The following is a 12,229-nucleotide window of genomic DNA, read 5'->3' as shown; positions in this document are numbered from 1 at the left end:
GGGGGCAGGGGGAGGAGGGGGACACCCACTTGGCAGAGGGGTCTGGGTGCCAAGGGAGAGAATATTCTGGGACTCGGATTCCCTGGGTTTCCACAGGGGTGCACTGGAGCCTCAACAGGAGGGGCAAAAAGCAGGGGCCTGGGTGACCCCACGGGCACTCACACTGCCCAGGCAGCAGTGGGGGCCCCTTCACCTGGGGGGAGCCCGTGCTTCTGGGTCCTGCCCTGTTCTGGGGCAGGTGACAGGGGCCTGGGGGGCAGGTGACAGGGGCCTGGGGGGCAGGTGACAGGGGCCTGGGGGGCAGGTGACAGGGGCCTGGGGGGACAGGTGCCGGGCCTGGGGGTCAGGTGACAGGGGCCTGGGTGGACAGGTGACGGGCCTGGGGGGCAGGTGACAGGGGCCTGGGGGGGTAGGTGACAGGGGCCTGGGGGGCAGGTGACAGGGGCCTGGGGGGCAGGTGACAGGGGCCGGGGGGCAGGTGACAGGGGCCTGGGGGGACAGGTCACAGGGGCTTGGGGGTACAGGTCACAGGGGTCTGGGGGACAGGTGACAGGGGCCTGGGGGGACAGGTGACAGGGGTCTGGGGGGACAGGTCATAGGGGCCTGGGGGGTGCAGGTGACAGGGGTCTCGGGGGGGAAGTTCACAGAGGTCTGGGGGGACAGGTGACAGGGGTCTGGGGGGCAGGTCACAGGGGTCTGGGGGGACAGGTGGCAGGGGTCTAGGGGGACAGGTCACAGGGATGGCAGAGGTAGGGGGGAGAGGGGGGAAGGGACCACCTGCCAGCAGGGACCTGGAGGGGGGACAGATCACAGGATGGCAGGGCAAGGACCTGAGGGGGGTCCTCCATCTCCAGGGGGGCCTCTGGGGTTTCAGTCACAGGCAGGGAGTGGGTGATAGTTCTTGGAACCTGGTGCCCGAGGGCCGCCGTGGAGCGTGGGTGGCCACTCTCTGCAGGGTGACCGTCCCATGAGCCCCCCCACCCCGTGTCCCCATGAGTGGCCGAGTGCGGGCTGTGGCAGGGTCCCCCAGGGAGCCGGTTGGTCCTGCCTGTCACCTGCCCAGGGCGGCTTCTCAGGATGGGGCGGCTCTGGAGGGAGCTCCCCGGCAGGGCAGGGCAGGGCAGGGCAGGGCAGGGCAGGGCAGGGCAGGGCGGGGCAGGGCAGCACGGTCTAAGGGCTCAGAGGGTGGGTGGGGGCACTTCTTCCCCAGCAGATGGGGGCGGGGCACTTCCTGGGACCTCTGGGCTCCCAGCGCCCCCCCCCCCCCCCCCGCCTGCTCCCTCTAGGCAGGTGACTCCCGTGCGCCCCGACGCAGAGGGGACCCCAATGCGCATCCCCGGGGGCTGGGGGTGGGGGTGGCGGGTGCCCGGAACCCCGTCTACTCACCCAGGAGCAGCCAGAGGCCTGGGGCCATGGTGCCACGCGCCCGCCCGCTGGGAGGACTGAGCAGGGAGGAGCCGGGAGCCGGCAGGGAGGAGCGGCCCCCGGAGGCGTGTTGGGCGGGGCCGTGGAGCCTGGGACACAGGGCCGGGACCGGCAGCCCTCGGCCCCTCCCGGGCGCAGACTGGACACAGCTGGCACCTAGTGCGGCCGCTCAGCCAGGGGGCCCACTCTCCACTGACCGGGCCCCTCCCCGTCACTCCCCCGGGGGGCTGTGGGGACTGGCCGGGCATTGTGGGTGCTGACCCTAGGGACAGGGCTGGGGACACAGGTGGCTGGGGGGACAGGATGGGGACAGCTGTGTGGACACGGCCGCAGGAGCCCCGGGGCAGGGCACAGGCCTGGTGTGCAGGGGTCTCGAGAGCCCTGGTGGGTGCCCGCCCCGCCTCCGGACCCGATCCACAAGCCCAGGCGGCTGAGTGGGGTGGACACGGCGGTCTGCGCAGAGGACAGCGCCAGCCATCGCTCCAGGGCCAGGGACCTGGGGTGGTCGAGGGGACAGAGCCCCCTGCTGGCCATTTGGAGAACAGCCACAAGACACATGCGGGAGGGGGTGTGTGTCCAGGGCAGCCTGGGGGGGGGGTGAGGGAGCCCCAGGAGGGGGCGGTCAGGGAGACCCAGGGGTAGGGTCAGGGAGACCCGGGAGGGGGGTCAGGGAGACCTGAGGGGGTCAGGGAGACCCAGGGGGTTGTGGCCTCTGGAATGAGAGGTGTGTGGCGTAGGGGAAGCCACAGGACCCCAGTGATGGAGCCCCCCACTGGGTAGGGCAGGGGGCTCCTGCTGTGTGCAGCCCTGCAGGGCCAGCGCAGGGTGGGTCCTCCTATCCAGAACAGGGAGTTGGGGGGGGGGCAGGGGCACGAGCAGCCGTGGGGTGGGTGCGGGCAGCAGGCACCTGTCACCCCCCCCCCCCAGACCAGCCTGAGGCGTGAAGCTTCTGCACGGCCCCTGCCAGCTCCCTGCTCCTCCGTCCCTTGCCAACAGCACTGTCTCTCTCACACACAGTCACTCTCCCTTACACACTCACACTCTTCACCTGGGTGGAGCCGGAGCCCACAGTCGGCTTCACCCCTCATGCCGCGTCTCCGGCCCTACTGTAGTTTTGAAGAAAACACCTTTATTTTTAGTCACGGACATCGTGATGCCACTTGACCCTTCCTGGATTCCTGAGGTGACCCTCTGCCCGCCGTGCCCACCCCCATAGTCCCCACGGCTGCCCAGGAGCCGGAACGAGCCCAGGCAGGGTCCGCCTTGCTCAGTGCAAACCCCACCCCGCAGGATCCAAGGGGCAGGAGAGACCCGCGCGTTGCCGGTGGAGCTGAGGGTCCTCGGGGCACCGGGCAGCAGCGGGAGTCGGCCTCGCTTCCTGGAGCCCAGTCCCGTCCACACCCGCGGGCGGCCCCCTTCAGGACAGGACAGGACAGGACAGCCTGCAAGACACGGCAGAGGTCTGAGGCCTGGCCGCCGGCACTGATCTCTGCTGTGGTGGGACGGACGGAGCACAGGGTCCCACAGGGCGCTGCGGAGGGACCTGGCAGCTTTCGGTCAAGGCCGCGGGGCAGCACCACGAGGAGAGAAGAGGAGAGGGTGCTGGGCAGCGCTCGGCTAAGGTCAGCCAGGCGCCCGCTGGCGGGACGCTGTGCAGCCGGGAGGGAGGCCCCTGGGTGTGCCCGCTCCCACCGCTGAGCTGCCTGCTGCTCTCTGGACAGACGGAGCCCACAGACCGTTCGGCCAGCTCTCTCCGTCCTGACTGAGGCAGAGACACGGTGGCGTTTTCCCCGTTTTCCCGACTGCAGCACAGCCCGCCGGTGCCAGGCCCCGGGCCGGGCCACACATGCGCCTGGGCGGCACCAAACCGGTGAGCCGACTCCCCAGACTGACCTGACGCTCCGACGACAGTCAGCGCAGAGGAGAGGCCCCTTACCTCCACCGCGCCGCTCGGCCCTAACCGGAAGCAGGGTTCTTCAAGGCGGAGGAAGTCATGTCCACGATGGTGTTGATGGGTAGGCCGTGGAGAAAACCCTTGTGACTCCGCCTCACCGCCTGCAGGGCACTTATCATGCCTTCCCTGTGAGACAGCACACGAGCCCTGCCTGGGGGCCGACACACTGGGGGGCTGCCTCCACTTCCTGGGGCCCTGGGGGCTACCTGCTCACGCCCGGGTGGAGCTCGGCCAGCCGCCTCAGGATCCTGGTGAAGCTGCGCAGGTCCAGCGTGTTGGCGGGGAGGTGGTGAGCGGGCGACTCCGGCAGCAGCTGAGCGGACGGCACCTGCCGGCAGCTCTTCTTGGGGCCCTAGATCTCACGGAAACCGACCGGTCAGCTCGTGCGGAGACCACCCGCAAAGCCACGGGATCTGAACGCGAGTGGTGGGGCTGAGTCCTTCGGAGCTTCACAGTGACCGTGAAGCTGCCAGCGCCCCGCCGCCGAGGCCTTGTTCTCACCACCGCTCAGCCCGCAGGCAGGAGCAGCAGCAGCAGCAGCAGCAGGCCACGGCCACGGCCACGAGGGAGAGCCGAGGCTGCAGGGCAAGTCAGACGGCCAAGCTCTGCCTTGTGCACTGGCGCTTTCTACGTGCCCGGCTAGTGCCCACGACCGGCACTCACTACCCGCCGAATGGCGGCCGTGGGGTGACGGTGAGTGACGAGGACCGGGCAGCAGCCAGGGGGCAGCGCGGGGACCCGCCCACTGAGCACACGCTCCTCCGCCGGGCTCTCGTCCTCCAGCCGGGCCCACGCCGGGAGTCCGCCCCGTGATGTGCGGCCGTTGAGGACGTGCTGCCCCCACCCCGCTGCCTCACTGCGCACGAGCCTCCCCCGCCTGCCGTTTGGCCGCCGGTGGTTCTGGGGACTGAACCCGGGGCCTCGGAGCCCATCGGGAGGGCCTTCGGCAGAGCTGTGCCGCCCGCCAAGTATCTCTCCGTGGGCAAGCGAGCCATGGCGCCGTGACTCCGGCAGGCGATGCTGGGAGACGGGGCCGAGGCTGGCGGTCAGCGCCTGGCCTGCTCGCCCTGGGCCGCCGTGGCCCTGCCCTGCCCCCAGGACCCAGAGCGCGGCCGCCTTCCCGATGGACAGGGCGAGCCGGCCGGGAAGCCTACGCCACAGGCCGTCTACACCACAGGAGCAGGCACAGGCGGACGAGGGGCCGAGTGACGGAGCTTGAGGAAAGCCAGGGGCGCCGGATGGAGGGAGCCCGACAGCAGCCCGTGTGCAGAGGGAGGGCGCGGTGGTCGCAGGGCAGGAGGCCGACACCACAGCCGCCAAGTCTCCGCCTCAGGACGTTGCCGCCAGTCAGCCGCCCCCCACCCCCGGCACCGAGCCCCTCGTGAGACCCTCGATGACAAGGCCCCGGCCCCCGAGGCCGGCTTCCTGGCGCCACGCGAGGTCCCCAGAGACCCGCAGCTGGAGCTCCAGGAGTGGCAGGCGTGGAGCCCGTCACTGTCACCCATGGTCCAGGCGCCGGGATCACAGAGGGCGTCTGGGGAGGGGAGGGGAGGGGCTGACCTGCTCAAGGTCCGGCTCGGCTGGCCTTCGTGGCCTCGTCCTGGGTGGCCCGGGAGGGGGAGCTGCGGCACGGGGCCCTCGGCCCTCCTCCGGCTGGCGCGGGTGGGTGCGGCTCCCCTTCCCGCAGGGCGGCGCGGGGTTCGGCTCCCCTGGGCTCTTCAGGAGCCGCACGTTCACGGGCCGCCCGCCCACGGAGGCCCCGTTCATCTCCCTCGCAGCTGCCCTGGCGTCACCGCTTCTCTTCAGGGTCAGGGTCGCGAACCTAGGGCGGCAGGGCAGAGCCAGGACCCTCAGGGCGGCGGCGGCACTCCCGCACTTCGTTCGTCCGAATGCAGCCTCCGTGAGCCGCGGCCTTCAGCGAACCGCCGCTTCGTCTCCCCACGCGGGAAATGGCTCAGCCGGTACCCGCCTCGCAGCACAGCTACCGTGAGAGACTTTCAGCCTCCTACACTTCAAGGCAGGGTGCGAGAGAGAAGAGGCAGGGCCGAGGAAGGCGAGTGTGCCGCGCCCTGGGCAGGCCCTCAGGAGTCAGTACCTGTAAGCGGGAGAGTCGCAGATGGACACTGTGCAGACTTGGTACTTCTGGAAGTGCGCTCGTAAGTCAGCCTGCAGGAAGGGGACATGCGTGACGCACGCAGGACGAGGACAAGGACGAGGACGAGGAGAGGGGCAAAGTGACCTCCCGCCTCAGGACCGCCCGCCGGGTACCTCGGAGATGGTGGGGCCCAGCCCGCCGACGTGTATGGCGTGTGTGGCGTGGCCTCTGTCTCCGCGGACGGGCTCCCCCGCCGGCGCCCCTGCTGTGGAGAAGCAGAAGAGGCACAGGTGACCCCGTGGCTCTGGCTTCTAGGGCTTGGTGGCCACTCCCGACCGCCCGCCTCCGAGTGCCGGCACAGCAACCCGCCACCGCCGTCGAGGCCGAGAGCCCCAGGGCGGTCACCTGAAGGCACAGGGGAGCTGCGGCTCAGAAGTGTCACCCAGGGGGGGTCTCCCCGGCTCCCACCCAGAGCGCCGGAGGCGGACAGACAGAATCCCGGTCTCGCGGCCAAGAAAACCTTCAAGCCAGCCGGTGGCTCGCAGGGCTACAGCCCATGGAATGGGGTGGGCACCCCGAGGGCAGGGACCTTGATCTGGGCTGTGCTGTCTCAGAAAGCACCGTATCGAGACCACGTGTCTCTTTTCTTGACAAAAACCCACGGCTTTCAGCTGCGAGGGGCAGAGAGCCCGTTAGCTCGGGGCGCCACACCGAGACCACCCACTGCTGCCCAGCCCCCCTAAGACTGTGTCGTCCTGGCCTCTCTCTCTGTGGGATAGAAACCCGTCTGAAATTTAGAAAGAAAACCCACTCGGCTGAGACTCGGGACTGCAAGTCTCTATCAACCTGTACCCGAGGGCGCTCTCCTCGCAGGGGTGGCGGGGCAGTGACCCAGCAGGCCCCTTCTGGGCCCAGCCGAGCCTCACACACGTTGCACCGTGCGGTGCCCAGAACACCCCAGCAGGCAGCCGTCACCATGTTTCATTTCCCAGAGGAGAAACCGAGGTCTGAGCAGCGCCGGGCCCCTGGCCTGAGAGGTGGTGCAGAGGCTAGTGCATCGGACCCAAGAACCCGAGGTCCCGAGTCCAGTCCCCATGCCGTGTGTCAGCCACATCCTGGGTTTGGTTTTGTTTTTAAATATTCTTTTTTTTTTTTTCCCCTCCAGGGTTATTGCTGGGTTCAGTGCCTGCACCACTCCTGGAGGTCATGCCCCCCCCCCTTTTTGTTGCCCTTGTTGTTGTAGCCTCGTTGTAGTTATTATTATTGCCATTGTTGATGTCGTCATCGTTGGATAAGACAAAGAGAAATGGAGAGAGGAGGGGAAGACAGAGAGGGGGAGAGAAAGACAGACACCTGCAGACCTGCTTCACCGCCTGTGAAGTGACTCCCCTGCAGGTGGGGAGCCGGGGGTTCAAACTGGGACCCTTACACCGGTCCCTGCGCTTTGCGTCACATGAGCTTAACCCACTGCGCCACCACCCGACCCCCACGTCCTGGTTTTCTAGACACAGATGGGGGGAGCTCTGGCCCCAGGGGCAGCGGGGGTGGGGTGGGCAGACGGCACCTTAGGTGGCGTGGCCCTGCTCACCTGACCACCCCTGGCCTGCCTCAGAGTGACCAGCTGTGAGAGGAGGCAGAGGGCTCTCCGCAGTGGAGCGGAGAAGGGTCCTGAGTAAGAACCGGAGATGAGCACCCCACCCCCCACTCTCACTCCCTGATCTGCTAAGTACCCTGCTGGCTGAACCCGGCCCCAGCCCTGGGCTGCCCAGTGAGCACAGAAACCCCCTCCTGACCGCCATGGCAAAGTGCTCACCCGGCTGGCACTGCCCTGCTGCCGTGTCCAGCAGCTGCAGTCTGGGGTCTCTCCCTCCGTCAGATCTGGGCCATGCAGCCCGAGATGTCTGAAGACACCTCCCCCCCCCCCCCGTCCTGATGGCAGATGTTACAGTCCTTCTCAACACGGACTGCAGACACTCAGTGTGCTCCCTCTGGCCAGGACCCCACAGCCGACTGGGGGAGGCAGGAGGGCTGCAGGGAGGCGGCGAGTTCCGCACACAAGCTGCGAGCGTGTGGTGAGATGGAGGAAGCAGAGGCTGTAGTCGGGTGAGAGGACAGAGTGCTGCAGGACAGATGTACGAACGCACTAAAGATGGCACGGACACTGACTGCGAGCACCGTAGCTAGAGGGAGCTAAGTGACTTGGTTTTCTTACATCTCAGCGTCTGACTGAAAAGCCTGCCGCGTGCTCCCCCACAGGCAAGAGGCACCTAGCCTTCTCATGGCCTGGAGCAGAGGACCAGCACGGGACGGGGCGTGCTGGGAGCAGAGGGGCAGCGCAGACAGGGCGTGCTGGGAGCAGAGGGGCAGCGCAGACAGGGCGTGCTGGGAGCAGAGGGTCAGCGCGGACGGGGCGTGCTGGGAGCAGAGGGTCAGCGCGGACGGGGCGTGCTGGGAGCAGAGGGTCAGCGCGGGACGGGGCGTGCTGGGAGCAGAGGGTCAGCGCAGGACGGGGTGTGCTGGGAGCAGAGGGTCAGCGCGGACGGGGCGTGCTGGGAGCAGAGGGTCAACGCGGGACGGGGCGTGCTGGGAGCAGAGGGTCAGCGCGGGACGGGGTGTGCTGGGAGCAGAGGGTCAGCGCGGGACGGGGTGTGCTGGGAGCAGAGGGGCAGCGCGGGACGGGGCGTGCTGGGAGCAGAGGGGCAGCGCGGACGGGGCGTGCTGGGAGCAGAGGGGCAGCGCAGGATGGGGCGTGCTGGGAGCAGAGGGTCCAGCCCCGAGGCACACAGAGGGCAGCAGGCACTGCTTCCTGTGGCCCGGGAGAACCAACCTCGTGTGGGCTCCGGCTCCGGCTCCGGCTCCCCTCTGGCCGGCTCGAGGACGCTCTGCTGGGCTCCCGGGAAGTCAGTCCCTGTCAGGCTCTCTCTGGCATCAAACCAGTCTTCACTCACTTCTGGGGCAGCCTTATGGCCTGAGAGATGACACAAGGAGCCTGAGTCACGGGGCTCGGAGCAGCTCCCCTGGTCTTGGGACGGAGTGAACACGAGCACACGACTAGCTTCACTACCAATAAAGAGAGGAGTTAGTGGGGCTGGGCGGTGGCGTGCCTGGCTAAGCGCACCTGTTACGGTGCACAAGGACCCGGGTTCAAGCCCCCGCTCCCCACCTGCAAGGGGAAAGCTTTGCAACTGGCGAAGCAAGGTTGCAGGTGTCTCTCTCTCTCCCTCTCCATCTTCCCCTTCCCTCTCGATTTCTGGCTTTCTATCCAGTAAATAGATAATGAAAGAATTAAAAAAGAAGTGTCAGTAAAATAAGGGAACCTAGCATGTTCTGTGAAGAGACTTCTAGAAGTCACTATACTAAAAAGTCCTTTTTCAAGTAATCTGTTTCCTGGCTTTTCTGTAACATTCCTAGCTTATTTGAAGGCCTTACTTTTTCTGATTTTTTTTTTTTTTTGCCTCCAGGGTTATTGCTGGGGCTCAGTGCCTGCACTACTAATCCACCGCTCCTGGAGGCTACTTTTTCCCCTTTTGTTGCCCTTGTTGCTTTTTATCGTTGTGGTTATTATTTTTGTTGTTATCGATGCCACTGTTGGATAGGACAGAGAGAAATGGAGAGAGGAGAGGAGAGACAGAGAGGGGGAGAGAAAGACAGACACCTGCAGACCTGCTTCACCACTTGTGAAGCGACTCCCCTGCAGGTGGGGAGCCAGGGGCTCAAATCAGGATCCTTGTGCGGGTCCCTGTGCTTCGCGCCATGTGCACTTGACCCGTTCTGACTTTGAGCTCTCCTTACTATAGTGTTATTTTTCTCCAATCAAAATCCCAAGTGTCCTTAAAGCTGAGTAAGCATAGCTGTAGCCATTTTTGTTAATAACGAATTATATCATCTCTGGAAAGTCCAAGATCTTGCCTCACAGATCACATACACGGGAGCTGAGTGGTGCACATGTGGTCAAGCACAAGGACCTGGGTTTGATCCTCGCTCCCCACCTGCAGGGGGGAAGCTTCATGAGTGGGGAAGCAGGGCTATGGGTATCTCTCTCTCTCTCTCTTTCCTTCTCTACCTCCCCTTCCAATTTCTCTTTTATCAAATAAAGAAAACGGGGCAGCTGCCAGGAGCCGTGAACTTGTGAGGCATCAGGCCGCAGCAGCACCCCTGCAGCTGTTGGAACATGAGGGAAAGAAGATGAAGAGAAGTGCAGATGTGGCCGGGTGCCGGGCCAGCAAACACAGGCCTTGAGCATGACCCGGCGTCACAGCTGCACAGACTCTGGCTTTCTCTCTCGGACACGTAATGATCTTTTCAAAAATCACACCCCATCTAAAGATATGAAACAGACAGAATCTCAGACCAGAAGACACGGGCCGGAGACTCAAAGTCATCAGAACACCCAGAAACCTAAGGACAGCAGCTGGCGGCGGGAAGCCGGTCCCACGTGCGGGGCAGGGACAGAGGCTACCGTGCCCGCAGGGGAACCCAGATGGCTTCCTGTCTGTCTGGGGGCCTGTCTCCACATAACGGAAGCCTGGGGCCACGTGGAGCCTCGACGTGACGTGAGAGCACAGCTCACTGACCTTGCTCACCCAGTCGCAGCTGACTCAAGTCGATGTCGACGTCAATGTTCCCAAGAACACCTTCCTTGGGTGGCGGCGGCTGTCTGGGTTCGTAGCTGTCAGCTGCCAGGGAGATCTGAGGGTCGGATAAAGACACTGAGCAGATAAAGACACTTGCTGCACTCCTGTGTGCTGCCGAGCCTCGGAGAGGAGCCATCACCAGTGGGTTCACAGGCGGACAAGCTGGGTCTCAACGACTTGCTTCGTCAGCCGGCTACAGTCGGACAGATCAGGACTCACAGCCAGTTTGAAGGAGGCTACACCTCTGTGACTATCCGTCTGCCTGTGGGCGTCTCCTCACGGCAGCGACGCGCGGCCACGCCCTCGTGCCCACAGTGTTCGTGGGCTCTGTTCGTGGACGCTTCTTACCCTTCACTTACTGGGTAGACTTACTGGGAGGAGAAACTTTAAAACGCAGAGGACGCCGTGCGGTGGCAGATGGCGACGGGAGAGCCGAGCGCGCCTACCATGTGGCTTCAGTGAAAAGCTTGTAGCTGACGAGAGAGGCACTGACACACTCACAGGTGCGATTCGGCCAGATGGCTAAAGTGTGACTGTAGGATTATATTCCCTACTTTAGAAACGTGCTCGACGCCTCAACCAAGCAGGTCACAACGATGCCATCAACAGCTGTAAGCAGTAAAGTCTTCCACTGACGCTTTCCGCCTCTCCTGGAGGGAGCCTGAGGCCGAGAATCTGACTCCCCGGGCTTCCTGCGAGGGCTGGGGGAGGCACCAGCAAGGGCGTGAGGAAGCTGAGGGGGGTTGGTTATTCATCGGCTGACTGATGTGACTCCAGGTATGTCTTCAAAAGGGGTAAGACAAGCAGCTCACATACAACCTCTTCGCAGTCATCACGTCGCGGGAGAAAAGTCCATTTAAGAGCTGCTGATTCTTCATAGGTGGTGTGTATTTTAAAAGGAATAGAACTATGGGATAATTTTCAGCTTGCCACCTTATCATTTATAGTACGGAAAAGGATTACAGTTAATTCAAGTCCTGAGCTTCAGCTCTGAAATGTACCTTCCTGTTTAAGACCAGCCAAATACGACCTCTGCAGGGTTAAGCCCCAGGTCAGAAAGTGGCGCTCCACCCCCGCTCCCCTACATGAGGCAGGTCAGTGTGTCTGTATCAACAGACTCCTCAGACAAGCCTGCTCCCTGGGAGGCAAGGGATGAAGGACCCAGGAGAGGTGTCTAGACTCGACTTACTGGCTTCTCCTGAGGCGCACGGGCTCATTCTCAATTCCTCAGTTCTCGGGGATCACTTTCTGACCCAGGGGTGAGGGCCACTGGGCTAACCCACCCGACAGGGGCCCAGGTGACGGTGTGCTCAGACAGCCCTGCCTTAGGGCCGGCATCACGGGAAGCTCTTGACAAACATCACCCCTCCCATCCCCGACGCCCGAGTTCACTCAGACCGCAGTCTCCTACGCAGACTCGCCACCACGCTCACCAGGACACCAGGCTCAAGCGACAGCACACGGGAGCTTCTGAGTGATTGGGCCACACGCTTGGCCTGGCGCCGCAGGCCCGCAGAAACTCACCCGAGAGAAGGTCTTTCTCAGACCCGGAGAAAAGTCAGCATCGCCGCCATCTCGTGTGCCCTGGTGAGCTCGTTCAGAATCTGCTCCTGAGACGCTAAGCAGATAAACACTTATTCACGTCTCCATAGGGCCAAGCAGGTCACTCAGTGAAAATTAAGCCACACCGACGACCAACAAACCCTAAACCGGACCGTGACTTACATCTGTGAGTCTTCTTTCATTAGCTGGCGAGAGAGGAACGGGACAAAGAATCTGTCAGTTTGGAATGAGATCCGTGGCAATGGAGTCCACGCATCACCCGAGCGCGAGTGCGTACCTTGGAGACGAACTCTGAGAAGGCGGACAGCAGCGTTGACTCTATGGACAACGGGGGCAGCTCTGACAGTGCGGCGCCCTCACTCAGCTTGGCTTTCAAGCTCACGTACCGGACCTCGACGTCTCTCAGGATGGAGAACAAGACCGAGCCCAACTCCTTCTTGGTAGAGGCACTCGACAGACCCCTGTGGAGACGGTCAGAGTTCAGCACGTAAGCCCAAGCCAGTCCCAGGGTCCCAGGCAGTAAGCAATCTGTCGGCTGCTCGCTCTGCCTCATCTCTG

The 12,229-nt window shown here is 64.1% G+C and overlaps 1 protein-coding gene across 1 annotated transcript; it reads right to left on the bottom strand.

The window, feature by feature from the left end:
• Window positions 1-2,502: 2,502 nt before the first annotated feature.
• On the bottom strand, window positions 2,503-12,229 carry RBM44 (RNA binding motif protein 44). The gene is made up of 14 exons (XM_060184112.1): window positions 11,949-12,229; window positions 11,834-11,856; window positions 11,633-11,726; window positions 10,049-10,163; window positions 8,079-8,442; window positions 7,742-7,956; window positions 5,811-5,879; window positions 5,648-5,739; window positions 5,475-5,545; window positions 4,940-5,201; window positions 3,594-3,731; window positions 3,162-3,505; window positions 2,969-3,063; window positions 2,503-2,867 (listed from the first exon to the last, which is right to left on the bottom strand). The coding sequence occupies exons 1-14, from the start codon at window positions 12,222-12,224 to the stop codon at window positions 2,503-2,505; spliced, it is 2,523 nt and encodes an 840-aa protein (XP_060040095.1). The 5' UTR covers window positions 12,225-12,229.

This window comes from Erinaceus europaeus, unplaced genomic scaffold (assembly GCF_950295315.1).
Source record: "Erinaceus europaeus unplaced genomic scaffold, mEriEur2.1 scaffold_1053, whole genome shotgun sequence".
Lineage (NCBI taxonomy): Eukaryota > Metazoa > Chordata > Mammalia > Eulipotyphla > Erinaceidae > Erinaceus > Erinaceus europaeus.
The sequence above is the reverse complement of the archived record's forward strand: the minus strand, read 5'-3'. Positions and strand labels throughout refer to the sequence as shown.

Coding starts and splice junctions, on each gene's coding strand:
- RBM44 (XM_060184112.1), bottom strand. CDS start 12,224: ATGAGGCAGAGCGAGCAGCCGACAGATTGCTTACTGCCTGGGACCCTG. Junction 3,732..4,939: donor CCGAGCCGGACCTTGAGCAG/GTCAGCCCCTCC, acceptor CGTGAGATCTAG/GGCCCCAAGAAGAGCTGCCG. Junction 2,868..2,968: donor CCTTGACCGAAAGCTGCCAG/GTCCCTCCGCAG, acceptor CGTGTCTTGCAG/GCTGTCCTGTCCTGTCCTGT.